Source organism: Parambassis ranga, chromosome 4 (assembly GCF_900634625.1).
Source record: "Parambassis ranga chromosome 4, fParRan2.1, whole genome shotgun sequence".
Lineage (NCBI taxonomy): Eukaryota > Metazoa > Chordata > Actinopteri > Ambassidae > Parambassis > Parambassis ranga.
Window position 1 is genome coordinate 15954677 of NC_041025.1, and position 25591 is coordinate 15980267.

General features: G+C 41.8%; 1 protein-coding gene across 1 annotated transcript in view; it reads left to right on the forward strand.

The window, feature by feature from the left end:
- ttll7 (tubulin tyrosine ligase-like family, member 7) overlaps positions 1-25591 on the forward strand; it is a 60688-nt gene that overhangs the window by 10542 nt on the left and 24555 nt on the right. Inside the window, exons 7-12 of the mRNA XM_028403927.1 lie at positions 855-1019; positions 3150-3308; positions 13409-13503; positions 15499-15646; positions 16679-16752; positions 19959-20094. Of these exons, the coding sequence (XP_028259728.1) occupies positions 855-1019; positions 3150-3308; positions 13409-13503; positions 15499-15646; positions 16679-16752; positions 19959-20094 (777 nt within the window). The remainder of the gene's footprint in view (positions 1-854; positions 1020-3149; positions 3309-13408; positions 13504-15498; positions 15647-16678; positions 16753-19958; positions 20095-25591) is intronic.

Below are 25591 nucleotides of genomic sequence, written 5' to 3' on the forward strand. Positions count from 1 at the left end.
GTGAGGCTGTTGACTAATTATCACTCGTTTCACTAAGAACATCACCCAAGAAACATTTTTAGTATACAGCTCAGATAATTCCCAGATCACAGTGAGCTATTCTTTTTTTCTTCTTCTACCATTACATGCCTTCCAGTATCTTTATTTGTTTGTCAAGGGACTAGTTTGTGATGAATAATCTTTTTCCTTAAATCCTGTTTAAGTGGTTTGCAATGTGTGGATGTACCCTGTAGCATAAGGGCACTTAACTTAACACACAATCTAATTTATTATCTGATTGACAAAAAAAGATGCACAATTTTTTGCACAAAATTTTGATGCACAAAATAACACACTTGACAATGCCAGCTTGTTCTGTGGGATTTTGTTACTAATTTTATACCATATCAATTAAATAAGAAAGTTAACTGCAAAACATAATAAATAAAAGACTCATAAGTGGCAGCCCTAATTTTATTATATTTACTGTGATGCCCTCTTCTTACAGTGTTATAATTTGCTATTAGGTTGATATTATATTGTGCTTGTACTGGGCAATTACTGAGTATAAATGCAGTGCAAGCAGGAGGAGGTGAAAATTAGCTTAATTTTTTCATCAGCACTGTAAATAAAGGTATGCGGGGGAAATAAGAAGAGGATAATTTTCATGCAGCTAAAAAACAAATGTACCATCTGGTGACAAAATGATTTGCTCTCACCATCATTTTTTATTTTCTTTTACATTTTATTGTTGTCTGGGGTTGTAAAAAGGCTACTTTCAAAATGTCATTAGATACGCTATATTTCTCCAATATAAATTAAGGATTAGGCTTTTTACTTATCAAGTTGTACCAAATTGCTTTTTGTCTCCACAGAGCCAGCTCTACATGCATCTGACCAACTACTCAGTCAACAAACATAATGAGAACTTTGAGCGAGACGAGACGGTGGACAAAGGCAGCAAGAGGTCCATCAGCTGGTTCACCGAGTTCCTCCGCACCAATGACTACGACGTGGCCAAGTTCTGGGGAGACGTCTCTGTACGTGGGCTGTTTACTCAAATAGACACAAACACAGATATAGTTACCGGCACACATACTGTGTTGTATGTGTACTTTCACAAAAGCAAAGATGTGCAGTATGATAACAAAACACTCCACAAAAGTAAACAGCACACAAATACATCTGTAAAACTGAACCTCCAACTGTACACTCATATATATATACACATGCTGTTCCTTCTAACCATCACGCAGTACACCAGTGGACCAGCTAAGATTTGCTGTGATTTGTTATGACAATGATTCAACTGGCTTGTTTAACTTCAGGAAGAGCTCAGTGAAAACATCATTCCTGGAGGCTGAGCCCTCCCTATCTGGCACTACTTACAGCTCATCCAAACACCTCAGCCTCATTCATTTTCTTTCATCATTGTCTGTTTGGAAAACTCTTCCACATCCTGTACCTTATCAATTCTTGACTCTCTCCAGAGTTAGAGTGTTGTGCTTTTGCTTGTCTTTATGTTTGTGTTGCCATTGTCTTAGCTGTTGGGTTGAAACCTAGGTAACATTTGTTCTCAGCCCGAGTTCAGCTTGTATAGTCTGCTCCTGTGCTGCATTTTGTGAGGGTGCATAACAATATTTATTCTCACCCTCTGACTCAGTCAGTCCATCCACTTTTTCTCTTGCTTTCTCACCATTTTTTTCTTTTTGCTTTCATCGGAAGTTGCAGCACTTCGGTCTTAGTGCTGTCCATCTGCATCTGCTCACTGTCCTCTCTCCTTCTCTTTTAATGCCTACGCTTATGTTTTGTTCCTGTACAGACCTAGGAGGCCGCCCTGTATCTTTCCACCAACAGTCATAATCAGAGAGTTAGAGAAAGAAATTGACTGTGGGGGTTAAGAATATTGTGTATATTTTTCAATGTGAAACAGTAGGTTTACTTTCATGCTGGGATATTATTGATGGGTTGATCCTTCAACAGTATAGCTGCAGCTTTTTTTTATTATGTAGGTGTAATTTATTTTTAAACAAAAAAAGTATAATGAATACAATGAACACATACACCCTATAAAAAAATCACAAAATAAAGATTTTGCTAAATTCTAATAAAAATAAACTGGCTTTATGTCATATTAACAAAAATGTGGTTTAATATTGTTTTTCAGTTACACACAGACTACATACTGAATCTAAAAAATATTTTATTAGATTTATATTTAAATGCATGCCAAAAATGAGCTGATATTTATATTTATGTAGATAAAGACAAAACCATTCAAAACACAAAACATTTAAAAGGACTTATAAAACCATTTTCAAAGCTAACAATACACAGGCACACATGCACACACATAAGGTGTAAGGCAGTGGCCAGTGCTGGGGGCTCTGGATAAGAAGGGAGATGATATGAGGAGGGACACACGCACAATAGCCAGTGCTGTGACGACTTGGGGCACAAACAGGGGTGGTGGGACCAGGTGTTAGTGCTGGGCAGCCCGCGGGTCAGATGGGTGGACGGGGCTGACATATGGATGGAGGTGCTCAAGTGACAGACGATAGAAAAGAGAGAAGGGGGTACAGCCTTATCAGGCCAGGGCCAGACCACCATACCCCTATCCTGCACCCAGCAGTCAGACTGCAGTGGGCAGACTGTAGGCCAGCAGCACTGTGTGGGGGTTGACTGGTAAGGGGAAGCTTTGTGAACAGTTTGTGTGTGTGCTTGTGTATCTGAGTGAGCATGTTTACCCCAGTCGCACAGCGGGAGTGGGCAGGCAGGTAGCAGCCAGCAGACATACAAGCAAACACACACATGCATGCAGGTTGGGTGCCACCAGCAACACAGATGGATCACCACCAACTCTAGTGAAAGGCTCTGTGCCAGTTGTGTTTTTCCACAGCTTTTAAAATGACAGAGTCTCTTAAGATGCAAGCGAATTTACGATCTATAAATTGTATCTCTACCTTTGTGGACCATGTTTGTATAGGGAGTTAGTTTTTTTTTCCTTTTTATTAAATACTCTAAATTGTACCAATTGGAGCTCAAGAAGACATTTAATTGGCATCTCTAAAAACGGCAGCCTCTGTTGTCTAAGAACAAATAAATAAAAAAGATTGTTTTTTCTTTGTCAGCTCAGCTGTTTGCATTTCTCTCCCTTTATGTCCTGCCAGGAGCTGGTGGTGAAAACGTTAATAGTGGCTGAGCCTCACGTGCTGCACGCCTACCGCATGTGTCGCCCAGGCCAGCCACCAGGGAGCGACAGTGTCTGCTTTGAGGTCCTGGGCTTCGACATCATCCTGGACCGTAAACTCAAACCTTGGCTCTTGGAGGTACAACTTGATATGTGTGTTTAAGCGTGTAGAGTATGTAGAACTGTGTTACTGTACGTGTGTTACATTTTCATTTGCAATTTGTATTTTTCCATTGCTGACAAAAATAACCTTGAAATACATTTACAGCCTAATTTAAAGTAACAGTTTCATTTGGTAAATTGATGTTTTACATTCTAAATTAATTGTCCTAATAAAAATGTCCTGAAACTTTAAAAACATTCTGACAAATAATGAAGTCAGTGTGGGAGTCCTACTGTGAATTATAATATTCTGTGGAGTCTCACCTGTCTCTGCTACTACTGAAGTGACAGCGACTTCAAAACTGAGGGTGACGTTAGCGCACACTGACAGAAAGCATAAACGCACACTGATTTTGCTTACACACTCTTCTTCCCACACACAAACACTCACACAGTCACAAGTATGTGTTTATGATTCTCTGAACACAAGGAGAGACCAGTGTAAAATGAAAGAAATGCACACTACCGCAGCCATTCACACACAATTACATGCATGTGTGCATACAAATATGCCCATGCATACATATGCAGAACTGTATGCTTATACAGAAGCAAATAAGACGAACCAAAATCACACACAAGCACAGAGATGTGAAAATATAGGTCAGGATGGCAGGCTGATTCACGAGATACCCATCCTCATGCTCTCTGTGTCAGTCTTTTTAAGTGTCAGTCACTTGGCGGTATGGATTCAGAATCCATTCCAGGATTTCTGTCTTACCATTCTGATGTCAGCCAGTCAGTTAAAGTGTGACCTAAATCCTTTAACCCAAAGTGGCTGCACCCCCTCCAACTCCAGTAATTGACTCAAGGATGGGAAGTGCCTCAGGGATAATTGTTTGTTTTTCCTCCATCATGCCAACCCAAAATAAAATTTTTTCGATTTCTCAAAGTCTTGGATTTGGAGTCAGAAAAAGTGGTATTTGATAGTGGCTTGGTGTTTTCACTCATCATGGATTTAGGGTGGTTATATTATCATACCTGATGCCTTTTTCCGTGGCTGAACAGTTGTAGTATAAGACAAAAGGATGTACAAGACAGATAGCATGAGGATGGTGCACTGTGACAGTATGCGAGCTTTTCTCTGTGTGTGTGTGTGTATATGTGCATGAGACATAGCAAACAGCCGTGAATGCAGTTGTTCCACTCGAGCAGTAATGATCCCCCCTGTGCTACAAGCAGCTCTCTATAACTCCCATCAATTAACATCCCACACACGCACACACACACACACACACACACACACACACACACACACACATAACCCTGCTTCTCTTTCACGCAACATTTACAGCAACAATCATTTATTCCCAAAATTCAACTAATTAGTTAGGGGATAGTTGCAAGCATAGAGACCCCTTCTCAAACCCTCACTGTGCATGCTGTCAAGTCTGGAAATAACTTTATTAGCACTTTTTAGCCTGTTGATGTTAATTCGCCTTCAGCAGGGACGCAACACGCAGGCGGGCCCATAGGCTGGCTGCCACAAACGGTACCCTATGGCAAGCCCTGGGGTCTAAATTACATTTTTCAGCAGATCGCTTTGCAACATTTTGTGGTAAACTGAATCTATTTCACCCCATTTCACCATTTTATTATTTTCTTTTTTTCCCTTACCCTTGAGTCTCCCCAAAACAGTAAAAATTTGTGTCAGGAATTGTAACATGATCTAGGACGTACAGGTTTGTTTTAAAAATATGGAGCCCACTCAGGTTTCCTTATTGGTGTCACTGTGAATTACACGTGCAACGCCTCACTGGGGCTTTACCCAGACTGCTGTTCCGACAGTGTCCCCTCTTACTCTTTAAAACGTCAAAATTGGTTGTTGGACACGCAAACTTGCAGTCAGGAAATGAAAGTTCAACCTGTGTAGACTCAAAGTCGGTTGGATACCTGAAAGCTAGGTGGTATCATATATAGGAAACTGTCAGGCAATATTAGTCTTGTCCTTTGCATGTGTACTTTTGTCAGCTGTTTTCTAAGTCTACGTAGGAGCACAAGGAGGGAAAGAAACATGAATGCTATTCACATCCTCCAATTATGAAAATTGCCACTTTTTTTTACAGTATTCTAAACAGTGCAACTCCAAACTCCTGAGATCTGAGGACACATTGGCCACTGCAAAAAAACTCTGCATAAGATACAATACACCAGCTCTTTAGAAGTGCACAACCACAAAGAAAGCCCATTGCACATATACTGATAATGAATGCAGATACTCAAGAGAAACAACCACACACACTATCACACACCTGCTAAATAGGTTGTCACAGGGGTGAAAACGGAGAAGGCAAGAGCGATGAGTCTCAAACCAAGGCCAGGCATCAAACAGAGGCATTGTGCTCAAAGCGTGTATAGAGAGGGGAGAAGAGAAGGTAGAAAGAGAGAGATAGGCTTTTGTGTGATCCTTATCTTAATTCAGCAGCGTTTTTCAACACAAGTTTTACCTCCTATTGACATTCAAAACATCAGCACTACATAGGCTTGCACACACACACAGACTTGTTCAAATGGCGTAACCCGAGACGTTCACTTTCATTAAACCAGCCGAGACGGCATCTGTGTCTTGTATAGGGAAGGCGTTTCATCGAGCCCTGATCTTCACTTCATAGATGCACACATTCCAGTGCACACACACATATACACACACGCAGTCTGCTTATACTGTAGTTTTTACTGTCAGGACATAGGTCTTTGCTTTGAGGTGTGAGTGTTTTCTTTTTCATTTGAAGGCAGAAAGCCAAAGAAACCATAATTAATATATATGGTTTAACAGGAGCTGCATGACACAGGTTTACTCATAAATTAAAGTAAGCGTGGCATGGTGTCTTGAAATTGGGGTTCATGGGTCAAGAGAACAGCATGCATCTCCAAATCCAGCATGAGTCAAAAGGAGTGTATTTACTTGATGTAGAAATATAGCAGTGAGACAGTATCGTCACCTCCCTCTCTGCTTCCCTCCCTCTTATCCAGGGCCCACGTGCTGTAAGCCAGCATAACAAACACTGACAAATTTAGTGAGGAAAAAAATATATAGCTATTATTACAGGTTTGGTGGGTGACAGGAAAGGACGATGAAAGGAAGATGAGCACACACAACACTATTGCTTTAAATTTTCAGCCCTTATATTAGAAACAGAATCCAACAAAGAGCACGAGTTATTGTTCTCATTAGGTCCTGATGGGATCAGTGGACCCCCACACTAGGAATAGCAGACTGAGGCCCAGCCTCATTACAGGCCCTGGCTCACATTTTTTAAAGTTGTTTCCCCAGCAGCATAAAAAAATCTCCAGTTGGTCAACTCTAAATAAGAAGAAGCGTTTGTAGTGAGCATGAATAATTAGAAACCTGACTGGTCCCTGTAACGCTGTTGCAGCTTAAAGGCTGGTTGGCCCACTTGTTAGGGCTTCAGTCAGCATGCAAGTGTGTGAGTGTGTATAAATGAATGTGAGTTAGCATATGTGAATCTAAATTTGATTTGTGCTGTGTCAGTATGTGTGGTATTTGGCGCTGTACTTGTGTTTGTCTGCACAATAAACACAGACTGCTCTGTGTTTTTTTGTCTAAATGTGTGTACTTCCCGTGTGTGTGTCTGCTGGATGTCTGCTCTTCGTCCCTTAGCGAATAGCCCTCTGTAGTCCATGTGTGTGGTTGCCCTTTCTGATCTGCCTACCATCAAACTCCAGGCACACAGCCTGCCTTTTTATCCAGTCAGAGAGGAATTCTGCCTAACACATAAACAAACCGATTCAGGAAGCAACGGACTAAAGAAAATGGGAACCTTGTTTCCTAACATTCATGGTGTTTTTTTACGTGTCATTGTTTTGTATTGAGATACCATCACACACTAGAGCTTTGGCAGCTTGATTATTGATGGCAACAGCCTAACTACCATCTCGTCATCCATCTCTTTTGGCTCTTTCTTCCCGTCCTGCCCCCGTTTAGGACGGCTGTGCAGTGTGATTGGCAACTAATGAGGCAGGCACGGTTAGGTCAACTGTGACATGGTTTTGTTTGTGTTGGTGTGTGAATGGGTATTACAGCAGACCAACAGGCTGCAGCTGGACTACCCCCCCATGGGCAGTGATTCCTCACCCCTCCCTTCACCCCTTCCTGCAAATTTCTGTGTTCTGTCCACAATTGTTTCAAGATGAGTTTGGTTTGCCTGTCCATCCCTCAGAGCCAACATAATCCAGACTTCCTTTGCTTTTGAGTGGAAGTGTATGCGTGTGTTTGTGGTGGGGGGTGTGTTTGTGGGAAGTAATCGGTGCTGGCAACTGTAAACGGATGCCATGACACATACACATAGAAACAAACATCACTCTCCCTCATCTCACACAGACCCAGCTACACACACAATCACACACAGACACACACTGCATTTACAAGTTCCAAAAATGCTGTTAATTTCTTGGGTAGAATAAAGAGTTTTTTTTTCTGAAATTCTATTTCATCTGAGGAGAATACAATGAAAATGTTCTGTTCTTGTATCTTTTTACAAAAGCATAAAGAAGCGGAGCTGTTTCCCTGAGAGTTTCTGATGAAGGATTTAGAGGTTATCCTGCCTTTCACATATTTCCTCAGGAAATTTGAAAAGTATTTCTTAACCCCTGCAACAGCTGAGTTGAATGTTATTGTGTGTTCAGGGTGAGGAATCTACCCGTGCTTTCTAAATAATTTTCATCTGCTCATACTAGGGTTAAAAATAAAAGAACAGAGTACATACAGTTTGAAATACTTGTTGTCCTTCACAGTCTCTCTCACTTCTTTCATTTTGCCTTTGATTAATCTTTGGCACTTAGTGGGATTCATTCTTATATACATGTACATGGATATTGTTCTTATTTGTAAAGGGGGTGTTGTTCTGCTTGTGAACCCTAGGTGGCAGTAGTGACCTGTGAGCCTCTCTGGCTTATAAGAGGTTTATTAAAGAATAATTAGAATGATGTATGGGACTGTCTGTCTCTATTCACATCCATTTTCCCCCAACATGACTATTTCATGGAATAAGTATCAAATTAGGATCGCGCAGGTTTTGTATGTGGGGCAGTTGAAAACATACACCAACATTTAGTCATTTATCATCTGGCATGTATGACAGCACCAGTGACTGTGTGTGTGATTTTGTGCATATGCGTGATTGAGAGGGAAGATATAAATTTGATTGTTTATGAGTGACGTATAAAACTCTATAGTGTTTCTGAGTGAGAACCCTAAAAAAAAAAAGACTTCTGGTGATGATTGTTGATGATAGATTTGGACCTCAGGGTGTTTTGTTGTGTGAGTTAAGAGTGGGTCTACCTACACATTTTCTTTCTAAGCATCTAGAAAGCACCTATTACAACTTGTGGCTGTGTCTGATAGTATCTCTCTTCAAAAGGTAATATGCCCTGCACCCAGCCTGCCAGTCAGACCGCCAGACAGGTCAGGTTGACTGGTGGCTAAGCTGAACATCGGCCCTCACTCCCAGGACCTTTACCCACAGCTCAGCATGCTCAGCTAGAGTTTCCCTGTGTCCAAGTGGACCAAGTAGAACGCCACAAAAAGAACAAAACAGTGATTGATAAGACGGCTGAAACAAGAGAGCGACTTAACAGGGCGGCCAGCTGTCTGTCTTTCTGTCGTTCTGCTACTCATGCTCTCTCTCTGTCTGCCTCCCGTTCTCATTCCACTATTGTGCAGCAACAAACACTCCTTTCTGACAGCGGTTGAACTGTGCCGATACCCTTGAGTGTGCGGGGCAAAATGGGAGGCTTGTCAAAGCAGTGGTTGTTTACACTCTGCCAGGAATAATAAGAGGGGGTCGTTTTTCTGAACCGATTAATCATGAGCAGCCCTTGTACTTGTTTCAGAGAGTATTCCAGACATAGAATAACTGTCGATGTGGGGAAGCAATTTGTTGTGGAAATAAAGCAGCTGATTGTTGTTGATCCAGAGCCGCTGCTAAATAATTAGAAGCTGGTGTGGCACAGCAGAAGCTACAGGTACAAACTTTTTAATGCCCACAACATTTTAAACAATGAGTGAGTCATATTGTGACGTAATAGAGTTACTGTGAGCATTAACTGAGATTGTTTATTTTGTTAGGTGAGAAGAATGGCCTCTTACTATGTTAATTATAGTTCTCAAATGCTCCAGAATGGCAAAGATTCTCAGACAGACCCTGCTTCCAAATCAGAGGTTTATGATAATCCTCCACATAGGAATAAACAAAGTATATCAAAAATAAATATTCCATGTAAAATTTACAGGTTGCATTTCTCCCCTTCTGTTTGTACTTAAGAATATACAATAACGATCAGTAGATCACAAACAATTGAAACCAAATGGACAGTTGAAAAAAGGATCACATGGCAGATTGCTTGTGCATTTCAATTTCTCATCTCCGAGTGCAGAAAATAAAAATGATACTTGTCCTGAAGTTCACCCTTTGATCCTTGTATGTTTAACTGAACGATCACAGAGTAGAATTAAATGTGTCATGTGAAAAACTGCAGACCAATATGCTCATTCTGCTTTTTGACTGAGTGATATTTGGGCTACATTGATGCGATGCTGATGCTGAACTGAATCAAAGAATGAGTAGAAAGGAGTTTCCAATCTTTTCATCTGACGTTTTTATTGAATGTGTCTTGGAGCGACCAAGGGGGTTCCTTTAAGACCCTGCCAGAGTCACTTAAGAAAATCAGAGTGGGGGTTTTGGAAGCCTGCAGGAGTTCATTAGGACCAGACTGGTCCAACTTCCTCTGCCAGAGAGGAAAAGGAGAACACAGGAACACGGAGAGAGAAATGAAGAGAGAATGAGGACTAGGGAGCGGAGGGGGTGGGAGTTGGCGACCAGTCAAAAAAACATGATGAAAACGTGGAATAAAATTATATAAATACATGTATATAGAAACTAACCAGGAGGAGAGGAGTACGACAGGCAGGGTAGAAGGAAGGAAAGCAAAGACAGGCAGCGAGTGTGGTGATGCCAGTCTATGCTGTGACAGCTTGACACCACAAATCAAACTAAGAAATGAAGACAAGTAACGAGACAACCGTCACCAGGATCACTGCCAGTCTGGCTGTTACCTATAGGCTACAGCATTCTAAAGCTATACTCTTTTCATTGTGGCTGTCACATTGGGGAGTGCTCTAAATGAAAACAGACCTCTTCCCTTTTTTTCTTTTATAGTGTGTGTTTTTTTTTCTTAGGTAAGGTACTGTAGGCCGGAGCTGTGTCCTGAGCGCACAGAGGGATGTATTGTATACGTCTTTGTATTGAGTGAAAGAGTTGGATAGGGTCTCTGTTCCTATTTTCCTCTTTGAGCTGGAGGACATTCATCACCCCCCTCCTGATAAATGGTTGCTGTATAGAAAAACGCACGCATGTGGGTGAACACGCACACTTACAAAGCCACGTCCATACAAACCTACTTCATGCCGGTGAGGACTTAGTGGTTCACCTGTGGTTTTTGTGAACCTATCCTCTGAAGTAGGAGAAGAGATTTGGGCTGGGGCAGCCCTCAACCAAAAAAGGTTTAAGCCTGTGTGCTCTTCAGAACACAGGGACTTGCTTAAGTAGCCATATTCTTGTGCTTCATAGGTGTTTAGGGTCCCGTAGTTTTGTGGTTGACCGTAGCTGTTGATGGTCAGAATAGTTTTACTGCCTGCCTGGATTTTGTGTACAGTTCACACTCTTTTCGGTCTACCTGCCCGAAGGCTGGCAAACACTCTATCTTACATCGCTGTTCCCAAACCTGCCACGCAAGAGTAAGCATCTTTGTGTCAGGATTAGTAATGGCTAGTTCAGAGGATGGAGACAGAAAGAGGGATGAAGACACTGAGAGCCCCTCCACCCAACCACCCCATCTTAACCCTTTAAAATGCTTTGCACGTGTCTGCTGAGGAGCTTTCTCATTTTTTTTCTCAGAGAAAAATCTTTATGGTTGTAAATGTCGCACACCAATCTATTTTCCCCATCTGTTTACTCACATTTCTGATTGGTGGATAGACTGGATCTATAAAACACACAAAAACCTCTGATAAGCTCAGTTTCAGTGTATTTCTGAAATCACAATTTGTGATTGGCTGTTGTGTTGCTTTGATGTGTTCAACTGTATCCAACGGGATTTCTGAGAGAAGATAGGAATAGGACAAGTACTGTTTCTGACACCAATACTCACTCTGACTGCAGATTAAGGCTATACCAGGGAAGGATACACTTCCAGCTAGACTTCCAGAACTATTAGCAGCAGTTCTTATCACTAAAACAGTGATAAGGATGGATAAGGACGGGTTTGGCCTGTGGTTCATAAAGCATTTTTTGTATAAAAAAAAGACAGCCTTCTAGAAAGTGGATTTCTCACCTAATTTACTAAACTTTGCATTTGTATAACTAAATTATGGCAACTAAACATTGCATTTAAACCAAAGGGACCTGAGCATGCACTCATATATAGACATATACAGTATAAGGCATACGCCATACTGTTTTACAAAAGAACGTTTGTTGTGATAGAAGCACTATTTTGTATCAGTATGTATCATGAATGTGGACACAAATATTTCAGTATTATATGCATGCACAGAAAAAGGCCCACACCTAATTTTAAACATCATAAAATACACTGATATCAAGGTGTGTTTAGATATGTGCAAATATTGCAGTGCTGAAGGGAAGGTCGTAAGGAGTGAAAGGCGGAAGCTTTTTCAAAATAAAAGCAAAAATATTTTATGCATGCGCAATGAAGCGAGTGAAACCACTCAATAAACTACATCTCTCATCTCGCACAATAAGGATCACCTTCACAAACATGCATCAGAATAGGCCCAGCTATTTCAAGAGCTGCATGTGAGAGAATAATTTGCTTAGTTTTGTAAGAGCTATAGTGTGAAGGACTGTGCTGCAAGGTTTTATTTGTGATGATGTCTTTCAAAATAAGTTCAAAGGTTGTCCATTGGAAGGGGTCAGACTTTGCCTTCCTATACTTCCCTACAGAGGTAGATAGATATTGTCTGTCAAAGGTTACGAGGCTATTTCCTGCACCACTGGGGTTATGTTGACATTCACTTAAAGTATTCAGTTCACATATACTCACTGAAACTCATTCTACAAATACACCATTATTAAAGCTATTACAGGTAAAATATCTAACCACCCATCACCATTGTTCCCACATATGGTCTTTTAAGTATTTTGGGTGGTGTTTTGGAGGAGGCCAGACTTATCTCCACAATCAAGGTCTATCAACCCAAGCCAGGCTTTCGCTGAGCATCTGTTGCATTGTCATTTGAAGTCACCTCATAGGAAGACATCATTCCAGTCACGACTGCCAGTTCATTCACCCTCCCTCTGCACTTCTCTCCATTTGCTGGCCCTTTTGTTGTCTCACATAATCTATTTCTCACCTTGGGAGAGAGACAGAGGGAACATAACAAAGAGTAAAATAATTGATTTGTTGTGTCAGGTACAATAACTGATATTTGAATACCTTGCACTGTTGCTGGAAATTGTTCTATTAAGAAAGGTAAGCTCGAATTTTTCCCAGGATGATACCAGCTTTTGTACATCAAATCACAGGTGGCTTATTCTGTTCTTGCTCAGCTGAATCCCTTGGAGCGCTTTTGATTGTACAAGTTGGCACCAAACAGGGCGATAGTAATTCTTTGATGCTGACAAATATATTGATGACAGTTGTATAGGAGTGTTGACCATACTGAAGGTACTGAGTCATGGACCAGGGTCATGAGTGTTAAACCTGCACAATCTGTTTGTATAGTTGCGCATCTGATCTTCCTCATGCACACACACACACTGCTGCCAGACAGGATTTTATACCCAGACAAAGGTTAAGAGTTCCAAAGTGTCCTTCAAAAAGAGAAAAAACTCATCTTTCATCTCTTACTCAGTTCTCGAATTTCATTCCTTTTTGTAGGAACAGATCTCCTTTTTTCCAAATATGTCCTAAATCCTCTCCTGTAATTGCACAGGATTGCCTGCTGAATTGAAAAAAAAATGAAAGAAATAAGATGAAGCAAAAAAAAGAATCCAGCATGTTGTTTGAATGTTTTTCTTCTCTCTTCTTTGGCAGATCAATCGAGCTCCGAGCTTTGGGACCGATCAGAAGATTGATTACGATGTGAAGAAAGGAGTGCTGCTCAATGCTCTGAAACTTCTTAACATCAGGTAGAGTTTTCCACCACCTTTATAGGCACACACGCATGTGCACTGCATAGGGGGGCCATTAAGTTTGATCTGCTGAGGCAGGCATAGCAAATGTCACATTTACTATGCAAGGGCACTGAATGTTTAAAGGTTTCAATTGATTCTTTTGCTTTTATTGAAAATTACTTTGATGCACGGTACACATCAACTTTTATCTTTCTCACTGCAGAGACAGTTGTGACACTAGTGTGAATATAACAAGCTTTGGACCCAGAAATGTCTGTCCTCGTAAATTTGTGTTGGTGTTTCTGTGGTACATACAAAGACAGATAATGGCCATGGTACAAAGTTGAGCCTCTACTGTGTATTTTGTGGACCTTCCAATCAGACATGCTGTGTGTGAGAAAGTTTCTAAATGTGTCATTTTAACCTGTAACTTTGTTTTGAATCTACATTGTTTACTCTATAATCACATGCTTCCTGTTTTTGCCCATTTACTTTGCTCTGGGGGTGTATTTTTTTCCTGTTTAGTTTATGCTCGTGTTACATTTTTTTTTGTGTATACGTAGTGTGTGTGTCTTTGTGTATGTGTGTTTGCTGGCATGCTTTTCTGTCCCCTGGCTACACTGAGTCTGCTCACTGATTGATCATTGTACACCAGACCTCTAGATCTCTGCTCTCTTTTTCTCTTTCTCTCTCTGTGCTTGTCCTCCTCTTACTGCTCTAAATTTAGTCTGAACTGTAGTAGTCACACACCCATACACAAAGATGGGGCGCGCGCACACTCGCACACATATACACAATGGATCAATTACATGAAGCACCATAGATCTAGTTTGACCAAGTGTGGTGCGTGGTGCAGCCAGCCCACATGAAAACTCACTCTATCCTCCCAGCCGGCCTCAGTTGGCACAAACAAATCTCTTATCAAAATGATTTGTTTCATGGCTGATGTTTGCTGCGTTCCCACAGATTAAAAGGAGAGATTTGGTTATTTCATGACAAATAAATTGTAGGAGGCCTTGAAAGGCGACAGGAAGCTTCACTGGACAAACTGCTTATGTTCATGGCAGAGTGAATGAGGGCTTTGTTGTACTTTGTTCACTTTTTCCTTATATAGCAATGACTTTGCCTCTCCAAAGGGAGTGGTTGCTGGTGTGTTGAGGTACATTTGGCTCTTGACTCTGCTCACAACACCAACTGTATCAAATGGGATCAATTCAGACCCGACCGGGCATGGACATTGATAAACCTCAGCCCCCCTGAAGCACTCAATATCCAATTTAAAGGGCCAGCGATTGACTAAAATGAATTGCCCTTTTTCAAGACTGCACTGCCCCACTTGTTCAGAAGTAGCTGTCTGGTCCTGTTGATCTTAGGGTTGTTCATATATCACTTCCATCTTTGTCTTAGTGTTGTTAAATGTTTTGCTTTTTTGCCCCCACAATGATTTAATGATCAAAATGTGAATTCATGTCAGTTTTCATGAGTTTGCAATGAGGCCAACAATGCAAGCACAGCTAGAATTGCTGCGTCCAGTAACCAAATCCCTGCATACACACAGGCCATAAAAAAATGCAGCAATGCATGTGAGGTCACATTGAACTTTTAACAAATTGTGATGAGATTTTCCTCGAGGTTAGTGGATGTCTGTGCCACATTTGGAAAAGTTCTTATAAGTTGTTTGGTTTATAATGATATTTAAATATTTCTACATATCAGGGGTTAAAAAGCACTATACTGTAGGTAAACCAAAAGAGTACAAAGCAGGTAAACCATATGTATTGGCATCAACATCAACACATCCACTCGCTTGCTGCAAATTATCCAGACCATTACTTCCTGTATTCACACATCAGCTGCCATGAGATTACTGAGACTTATGTACAAAGTGGCAAAATAAAGTGTAGTTGAAATCCAGCTTAAACGGACCTTTGCGCTCCATACAGTAAGAATTTTCTATAGCGCAATACATATCCGAGAAGAGTAAGTATCCCTTTCATTTGTTTTAAACAGGGCCAGTGACAAGAAACGCAACCTGGCCCAGCAAAAGGCAGAGGCTCAGAGAAGACTCTATGGCCACGGCTCCATGAAGAAACTGTCAGCTGCTTCCTCAGACTGGGAGAAACAACGTCACACGCTGGAGCGAAGAAGAGAAGAGCTAGTAAGGCACAACCAGAAATGATATTCTACTTTAAATCTTATTACTCGTCTGGCAAAGATGAGCTAAGAATGTGATTCATGTTCACAACGTTACACAAAATCCCTCCTGAGATGGCCCGAGTGAAACCACAGTTCTCTAAGCTGCTGACCACTGAGCAGCTGTAGTGCAGCATGTGGGATGTTAAGCACCTGTACAAGGTGGTGCTCCTTAAATGTGGTCAAAAGAGCTGAGAGCGATACTCATTCATTTCCCCCACCCAGACATCCAAAACCAGCCAAGGGATTAAAACAATGGCTGTACAGTCATAAGCCACGATCGTAAGTCATCAGATACCTTTTAGGCCACGACAAAGTGAGTACAAAAGGATGTTCAGCTTCAGCCTCTCAGGAAGAGATTCTTATCAGAGATGTGTTAATACATGTCTCAGATTTACTGCAACAAACAGCCAAACGAGACAGCAGTGAGTTAGATCCTTACAACATTAACCGAAGCTTGAAAAGAGAAGAAAAGTAGTAACTCCATTTCAACTCCATTTACTACTTACTCTACGTCAAACCAGTTAAAGTTTTCTGAGACAAGCATACCCTTTAATTATTTTCTTTTTGAAACGAAGGAGTCAGGGGAGCTTTTCTCATCTATATGAGGAAAAGTGGCAGCTACTAACGCCTCCTATCCGCTTTGATTAGCCTTTTGATTATGCTCGACAGTAATCAGTGGGAATAAGGAAAGATAGCACAGAGGCACTTTTTTTAAAGGGCACCACCTCATCTTTAAGTGCTGTTATGGCTGAAGTGTGAGATCAGGTTCAGCCCTATTGAAAGCATATAATGTTCAGTTCTAGTGGAGGAGTGGTCTCTCTGCTTTATGCTAAATTAGCCATCTTACCTTTTACAATTACACCTTGACTAAAGAGTAAATGGGAGTCATTGATGGCTTTATTATTCTTTCCTATATTTATTTCCTTTCCTTATTCTTTTTTCCTTTCTAATAGAAGTATTTTTTAACCTCAGTGTTTTCTCCTTTTTTTTCCAGAAAGAGCGACTGGCACAGGTTCGCAAGCAGATTTCCAGGGAGGAGCATGAAAAGCAACATCTGGGGAACTACAGGTAAGAAAGAGGCGAACAGCTCCCTACTAGGTACTGCTCCTACTGTATATGTGCCAGCTTGTTTATATTTATAGGGTCATCTGCAGAGCACCAGGCTCTCAGGAGAAAAAAAATGCTGCTGGAGACTGAAGAAACACAATAGAACACACCATGTGTTTTTTGAGTCAAGTAAGACTGAAAGCCTGTGTAACATGAGAGGAAAGAAAGGGCTAGTATGCAATAGCTATGTTTAAATAGTTATGTCACTATCACATTGTCAGCTTTGCAGCATTTTAGAAACTTAAATTAACATGTAGACTTTGGTTGACAGCTGCAAGCCATTCTTCTGCTCCTCTCTCCCGCACACTTCTATTCTTTTCTCCTCCAACTCCAGCTGGGACTTTGGAAGATGTCGAGCGTGTCAATTTTTAATAGTCACCTCACAGATGGAGCAGATTCACCTTACAGCATGACTCAGCAACACCGAGTTCAGATTTGCCAGCTTGTCCCCTTGTAAATTGTTAATGCTTCTTTACTCCCACAGTTTTCTCTTTCTGTCTCTTTATGTACACACATTTGGTCTGTCTCTCAATCTCACATACATATAATCTCACAACATACAGGAACGCAAATAGATGTACACAAGTGGCTCACACACACCCACACACATCTTCTTTTTGCTGTCTCTCTAAGTATGAGTGACTTCTTGACTCATCACTTGACTGAATGGGTAGTCAGAATGCTGATCCAGGCCTGCATGAAGTGCTGTCACCTCCTTCCTCTTTTTCGACAGGCAGCCAGACAGTCAATCAGACAGGCTGAGGTCTGTCTGGAGCATCCCTAATAAAGACCTCTTAGCATTCAAATGGTGTCCCAGCACAACACTGAACTCTGATTAACACACTGCTTCTCATTAGATGACTTCGGGTAATGAACTTACTTGCTTACTTGGCTATTAGACAAAACCTGTATAAGGTACAGACGAGCCAGGTCCAAGTGAAATCCAAGTGAAGTCCAGCTTGTTGTTGCTGTTCATTCTGCACCCTATAAATGTCAGCAATTTAGAGACTTTAAGATACTTTTGGCAATAGAATGTTAAAATGTCCATATGTTCAGATATGAAGTGTGCCAAAAAGACCGAGCAGTTAACACCCACTATTAAACTGCTGACCTTAAACTTTTCAGGCAGGTCATTTATATTGGTCTTTAGGGACTGGCAAGTTGAGAGTATTGTAAGTAAAAGAGGGGCCATATTACAAAAACCTTCTTTCTCCAATCCTTCGTGTAAAAGAAGAAAGAATTTAGATGGGATATTTCCCAATTTGGTATTACAGATATAATCTAACAAACTTTAGGAATCCTATTATATCCAAGGCCAGGAAATCCTAATTAACTTATCAACATCTGTTGGAAACCAGGCTTCTTCTATTTGGTAACAGCCCCCAAAAAAGAAAGCAAGAAGGTCAGTTACCCTAACTGAGAGAAACTAAGAGAAACCTCCTTGCTCCCATTTTTTAGAACCCTAAAGCTGCTCGGCTAACTTTAGGATCATTGCCCAGGGTGGTCTGTACCTTCTAATGAGCGTTTAGTCATAAAAACAGAACAGATTGTTAGGATCTGCCAAAACCCTCTCACTGCATACATCCTGCCTATTGACCAAGTTAACTAACACTACTTGGAGGAAAAATGGAAGTTGGGACATCTTTTCCTAAAGTTAAGAGTTCAATTTAAGATTTTAGAAAATCAGGATGTGGCAGAAATTTTCCAGTCTTAAGGTAGGAACATCAACAGTGGCACTGTTTATCTTTAATTGCCCTAATAAGGCCACAATGGTCAAAAACACTGACAATAGCCACTACAAGTTAGAACGTTTCTGAGATATGGCCCCAGGCCCATGTAAGAGCCTACACCTGGAAACTTTGAACAGTTGGAACATGCAGAACAGTGCCAAGGGAAAGAACTAAAGTCACTAGCTTATTTCACATCTCAGAATTCGGCAGTTGCTTGATGTGAACTGCAGCAATTACCACACAGAATTGGGTCAACTCCTCAACAATATGGAAATCATGTACCCAGAACAGCGACTCTGCATAAAACTGTTAATAGCAGATGTGGTGTAGTTAAAGTTTTAATGGTGAAATTATTAAACTTGCACTTGCACCACAATCTACAACTCATATGCTGACGTGTGTCAGTTTACTAATGATTATAGTACATGTGTTGTTTCTATGTAGACACTGCTTGCTACACTGCTAAGAGTAGGTTTGCACTCATTGATTCAAAGGCCAGCTCGACAGGGGAGTTTGGCTCTCTTGATATGTCTGTGCAGTTGCCAAATTATTTCCCCGTTTTGCACTCACGCTGGCCAATGCTTATTTTGATTAAAGTACTAACATTGTTTTGATTCGATGGCTAGAGAGATGACGTGGGAGAGTTTGGAGATGTATTGTGAGGATAACAAGGCACAACTTTCTACATTGTTCCAATCCCCTCGGGCCCAAGATAAAAACTAAGTGCTGTTAGTTTAGTCTTGAGGGCACAAATGTGGAATGTGTGAACAGGGACATTAGCACTGACTGCAGAAACAGTGAAAAGCATTAATGCTTGAAACCATGTGAAAAGACTGAAGTTTAAGTCAAGGTCTCTATTAACGTGTTTCTTCATTTATTTTCTTGTTGCTGCCTGCTTGCTCCTTCTTTTCCACTGATCCTGCCACTCACTTTTCTTTTGTCTCTACAATTTCACATCTTTCAATTAAACACTTATCCGTCTGTTTACCCTTGGTCCTTTTCACTGTCCGTCCACCTTTCTCACCTGCTGTGCCTTAACTATACTCTGTGGCTCACTGCATCCACCTCACCTCTCTCTCTTCCTCCATCTCTGTGGACCTTTCTCTCTCTGCCATCTCTCTTTCTTTTATCCTTGTCTTTCTCTTTTATTGTGATCCCCTGCCTGATATTGTCTGCTCCTCCTTCCACTTCATGTCCTTCCTTTTCTCAATCCCAACCTTCCTGTTCTCTTCTCCTCTCTCCATTCCATCATTCTTACGGTCTTCTTTCTGACTCCAAACCATTTTTTTCTGTTTCTCTATTTCTTCATTTATTCTCTTTCTCTCCTTTTTTCTCTCTGCATTGATAACCCTTCTTCTATGCCTTTCCTTTTTCTGTTTTTTTTCCTCTCCTCCCTCACTCTCCTCTCCTTTCTCTCCCTGTCTCTGCGGCCTACAGACGTATTTACCCCCCAGACGACAAGCTGCTGTTGGAAAAGTATGAAAGCCTGCTCTCGGCCGCCTTTCAGACCTTCCTCGCCGGGCGAGCTGCCTCACTTCAAAAGGAAATGAATAATCCTCTGAAACGAATGAAGGCACGTACGTCAGTGGCAGACTGTCACTAACACACACAGACATGCACACACACAGACCTGCAGAGACCCACACCTAAACATATACACAGTATGCAGACACCTATGGACAAGCACATGCCAAAGAGAAAAAAAAAACACTTGCATTTCTATTAAGTTTCTGCCCACAGAAAAAAAAAGGAAGTGCAAATAATGCGTAAAGTGTGCTGCAGTCCTTGGTATTTGTCAGGATGTTTAACAATGTGTCCTTCTTCTCCTCTCTATCTGCCTTGCCTTTCCACTGTCATTCACTCTGTCCTTTGACAAATATTTATTGTGCTGTGTACATGGGATTGTAAAAGCAAATCAAATCCCACACAACAGTCAGACTCTCTCATCAGTGCTCCCTGTCTCCTCTTTCTCTGCTTCACTTTTTCTGTCAGTTACTTTTGAGGAGGCTTCACAGCTGATAACAGTCGCTGCCCACACATGAATTTAGTTTTCCGCAAGTTAATTATTTATTTAATGACAAAGACATCTTCACACACACACACACACAAATCTATGTTTTTAGAAAGGGGCAGAAGTCATTGTATGTGTATAAATGCCTGATCCTCTGTGGTAGCAGGAGGACTGTGAGCTTTGAAGGTAAAACTGTGACAATGTCTTTGGCAAGGTGAAAAGTCAATTTCCATACTACATACCGTAACTTTAATGGGAAAAGAGTGAAGAAGAGAGAAATGTGAGGTGTTTAAATGGTGAAGTGAAGGGTGGGAAACATAGTTGTGAAGTAAAAAGATGGTGAGACAGTTGTCTTGTCACTTTTGTTTTCTATAAAACACTTTCTAAAGACTTGACTGGAGAAGCAGGACAAAAAGAGGCAATTTTCTGTTTTCATGTCTGGTTATGTATTCTAGACGAACAAATCGATAAAACAAAAAGACACAGAGGGGGGGCACTGTGGAATATTTAACAAAATGTGATGAGGAGAAATAACACAGATGAAACAAATGTTTTCGGCAGCTGAATAGAAGTAGTGAACACTGACAGTGGATATTTTTGACAGTAGTATTGACATTACAAATTTATATCAAAGCACTGTCATATGCAACTATTGCTGTCTTTGTGTGAACCAGCTCAACAGATTGTAGTCCTTTTCAGTTTATTTTTCCTAAAAGTTATTGTGTGTCCTTGCAAGAATGGAATCTCTGCAGAGATCTGTTATAGAGATGTCAATCAAAGATCAGGCAGAATCGAAACCCCGGGGCCTTTTAATTCAGCTAGCACACAGAGATGTGGATTTACTTCAAAGTAAGAAGGAAGCACAGGTAGCGTCTTCTATCTAATAACACGATCATGAGTGACAACTGGACTGTACTTATTAAGAGACAGAGTGTGAGATGCTAATCATGCCCGCTTATGATAAAAATAAGAGGTGTTCATGGATTTCAATATAATCATCAGACACATTTTATGCAAATATTTTTCAGCCATTTGTCACAATTGTAGCTGTAAACCAGGAATTATTTTCAAGAATTTAACATGTGATCACGTATTTTATCTGAAAGATTAGGGGTGTTCTTTGTGCAACTTATCCCTTTTTAAATGGACGCTCAGTCACCTATCACTTGTTTATTTCTTTGTCAAACAGATTTCAGTTATGAAGTTATCGAGTCATTTTAGCAAGATATTTTGTTGCGTACATTTTATGCCTCTACATGGGCATTAGCATTGTGTTGTGTGTCCACATGCCTTATCACACTGCGGGAATGATTTTTTAAAACGGGAATTTAAAAAAAAAAAAAAAACATTAGTCATTGTGAACCTCACAAATAGGGATGTCCCAATCAGGTTCAGGTTTTGCCCTCAAGTACAAGTCATTTGATTTTTCGTATCTGCCAATACCGAGTCCCGATCCGATACTTTTAGGGTTCTCTGCAAAGGCAAATGGCAGGTCACTCATTGCGATCATTTGTGCTATCTTGACTGTGCTGTCCTGCACCTTCATGCCGTCACAGAGCATTTTATCTCCTCTTCAAAACTATTACCTATTACTGCTACTGCATTTCTTGCTTAAGCAAAACTGTGTGTGTGTGTTTGTGTCGAGAGGAGCGCTTGCTGCCGCATAAACTGCCCGAAACACATTACCACAAACTATAAATACTTCGTCCATCCCCAAACTGGAAATTTCACAAAGTAAACAGCTCACCCAGGTCTTGAACCAAAGACCTCTCGCACCCAAAGCGACCATCATACCCCTAAACTACACGCATTGATAGGCCTAATTACATACATACCCGAGTACTGATCTGGAGGGAAAGTCCGATTCCGATTGACTCTGAAACCACGTAATCGGGCCTGATTTCCGATCACATGACAGGATCTGGACATCCCTACTCACAAAATCTGTTTTTGGCAAACCCAACTGGATAAAATGACTACAAATCATACCTCAATCATTACCCATCTTAAGGTCACCCTTGAATATGACTGAATATTTGTATTCTACACATCATCAACCGACATGTTTTTGTAAGAGGCCAGAGGTCATTTGCCAGCATGCCATCATCATACTGTATCTATCAAGTCAGACAGACATTCAACCCACAAGACTCATGTTTACTGTGGACTTCTTAGAGCCCTGAATTGAAAAATGTCATGGACTGTCACACTATCAAACAAAGTAAAACCTCTGTTGTAGTCGTAGCGATAGCATCCTGATTGACTGCAGAGCACCCTCCTGATTTCAGCTGCTGTGCTACAGACATCCTAGCCACAGGTTACACTGGTTTCTGCAGGGTTTGCATCACCCTTCTCCCCACTTCCATTACAGTTGAGTTGACAGGTATGCATCAAAATGTTAGTTCTGACGTTAGCTATCCATGTCTACCCGCACACTCAGCTGATGTCTTCCTGTTCCTCCATTTTTTTTTAGTGAAAATAAAAAGAAAACTGTTGTCAGGCAGGTGCATGCTCAGTCGGCCTGTTGTGCTCTACCAATAAAATAAAACAACACCAGTAAACAAACTGCAAGTACTGTCTTAAAACACCTCACAGTCAAATGCAAGTGCTGCAAATACTGTACATCTACATAAAGCAGGATATTAAGATTCTGTACGGCTCATAGTTGTTTGTTTTCTATCAACAAAAACAGAGTAGACGCTGGATTTGAATTTCCAACCGGATTTGATGATCTTATAAATAAGGTCTAACAAACAATGAAGGCTACAGAGACATGTTTGCATGGAGCCCACTAACAAAACAAGAGCACACCGGACCTAGGTCATGACACTACATGTAGGTTGAATGCTGATTAATTAAATTATTGACTTATCAGAATCAGAATCAGAATCAGAATCAGAAATACTTTATTGATCCCCGGGGGGAAATTGTTTTCGTTCCAGGTGCTCCATGTATACTCAAAAAGACAGAAATACTAATAAGGTAAAGTAGTGAGCGTAAAAAATAAAAATAAAAATATAAGATAAAAACCTAATAAATTCTAAACATTAATGTACATTCAAGTCAAATCCTGGCAAGTGGAGACTGATAGTCATATATAATACAACTTGTACCATGTGCAGTAAAATCTTGTCTGAATAAATCCAATATGGATAAGATTACAAGACAGTGTGTTCTGATCTCAGAGGGAGGTGTTGTACAGTTTGATGGCCACAGGAAGGAATGACCTCCTGTGGCGCTCAGTGCTGCATTTGGGAGGGATCAGTCTGGCACTGAACGTACTCCTGCACTTCAGCAGCACGTGGTGTAGAGGATGGAAGCTGTTCTCCAGGATCCCCTGCAGCTTAGACAGCATCCTTCTGTCTGACACTGCTGTCAGGGAGTCCAGCTCCACCCCCACCACATCCCCGGCCCTTCTGATCAGTTTGTTGAGTCTGTTTGTGTCCGCTGCTTTCAGTCTGCTGCCCCAGCACACAACAGCAAACAAAATGGCACTGGCAACCACAGACTCATAAAAAATCCTCAGCATAGTCCGACAGATGTTAAAGGACCGGAGCCTCCTCAGAAAATAGAGGCGGCTCTGGCCCTTCTTGTAGAGGGCTTCAGTGTTTTTAGTCCAGTCCAGTTTATTGTCCAACACCACTCCCAGGTATTTGTAATCCTCCACAATGTCCACACTCTGCCCACCGATGGAAACTGGAGCCGCGAGTGTCTTGGTCCTCCTCAGGTCCACAACCAGCTCCCTTGTCTTTGCCACATTGAGCAGCAGATGGTTCCGCTCGCACCATGTAACAAAGTTGTCAACCACAGTCCTGTACTCAGACTCTCCACCTTTGCTGATACATCCCACTATGGCAGAGTCATCAGAAAACTTCTGAAGGTGACATGACTCTGTCTGGTAGCTGAAGTCAGAGGTGTAGAGCGTGAAGAGGAAGGGAGAGAGGACTGTCCCTTGTGGAGCTCCGGTGCTGCTGACCACTGTATCAGACAAACACCGCTGCATCCGCACATACTGTGGTCTACCAGTTAGATAATCCACAATCCATGACACAAGGGGGAGCTCTACCTGCATCGCTGTCAGTTTCTCACCCAGGAGAGCCGGCTTGATGGTATTGAAGGCACTGGAGAAGTCAAAAAACATGACTCTCACAGTGCTCGCTGGCTTGTCCAGGTGGGTGTAGACCCGGTTCAGCAGGTAGATGATGGCATCCTCAACTCCCAGCTGGGGCTGGTAGGCGAACTGGAGAGGGTCCAGGTGAGGCCTAACAGTAGGCCGGAGCTGTTCCAGAATGAGTCTCTCCAGGGTCTTCATGATGTGTGACGTCAGTGCCACTGGTCGGTAGTCCGAAGAACCACTGGGCCGCGGTGTCTTCGGCACCGGCACTATGCAGGACGTCTTCCACAGCACAGGGACCCGCTGGAGACTCAGGCTCATGGTGAAGACCCGGTGAAGCACTCCACAGAGCTGGTCAGCACAGTCTTTGAGGACCCGAGGGCTAACACCATCAGGTCCAGCAGCCTTGCTGGTGGGGAGTTTGCTCAGCTGTCTTCGAACCTGGAGAGGTGTGAAGGGTGGAGACTGAGAGTGCGGAGGAGGGGAGTGCACAGACAGAAGAGGGCCGTTAGAGGAGGTGATTGGAGGTGGGGGTGGGGGGCCATTGTAGGAGATGGAGGCGTCAAGAGGGGGGAGGGGAGGGAGCAGTGCAGGTTCCAAACCAGGAGACTCCGCGTGGACCGGGACCGCAGTGTCAAATCTGTTAAAGAACAGGTTTAATTCATTGGCCCTTTCCACGCTACCTTCAACCCCTCTGGTAGCTGGTCTGAAACCTGTGATGGTCCTCATGCCACTCCAGACCTCCCTCATGTTGTTCTGCTGGAGCTTCCACTCCAGCTTCCTCCTGTAGTTTTCTTTAGCCTCTCTGGTTTTCACCTTCAAGTCTCTCTGTATGGCCCTCAGCTCCTCCCTGTTGCCACCTCTGAAAGCCTGCTTCTTTACATTGAGGATGGCTTTGATGTCCTTTGTTACCCAGGGCTTGTTGTTTGGGTAACATTTAACAGT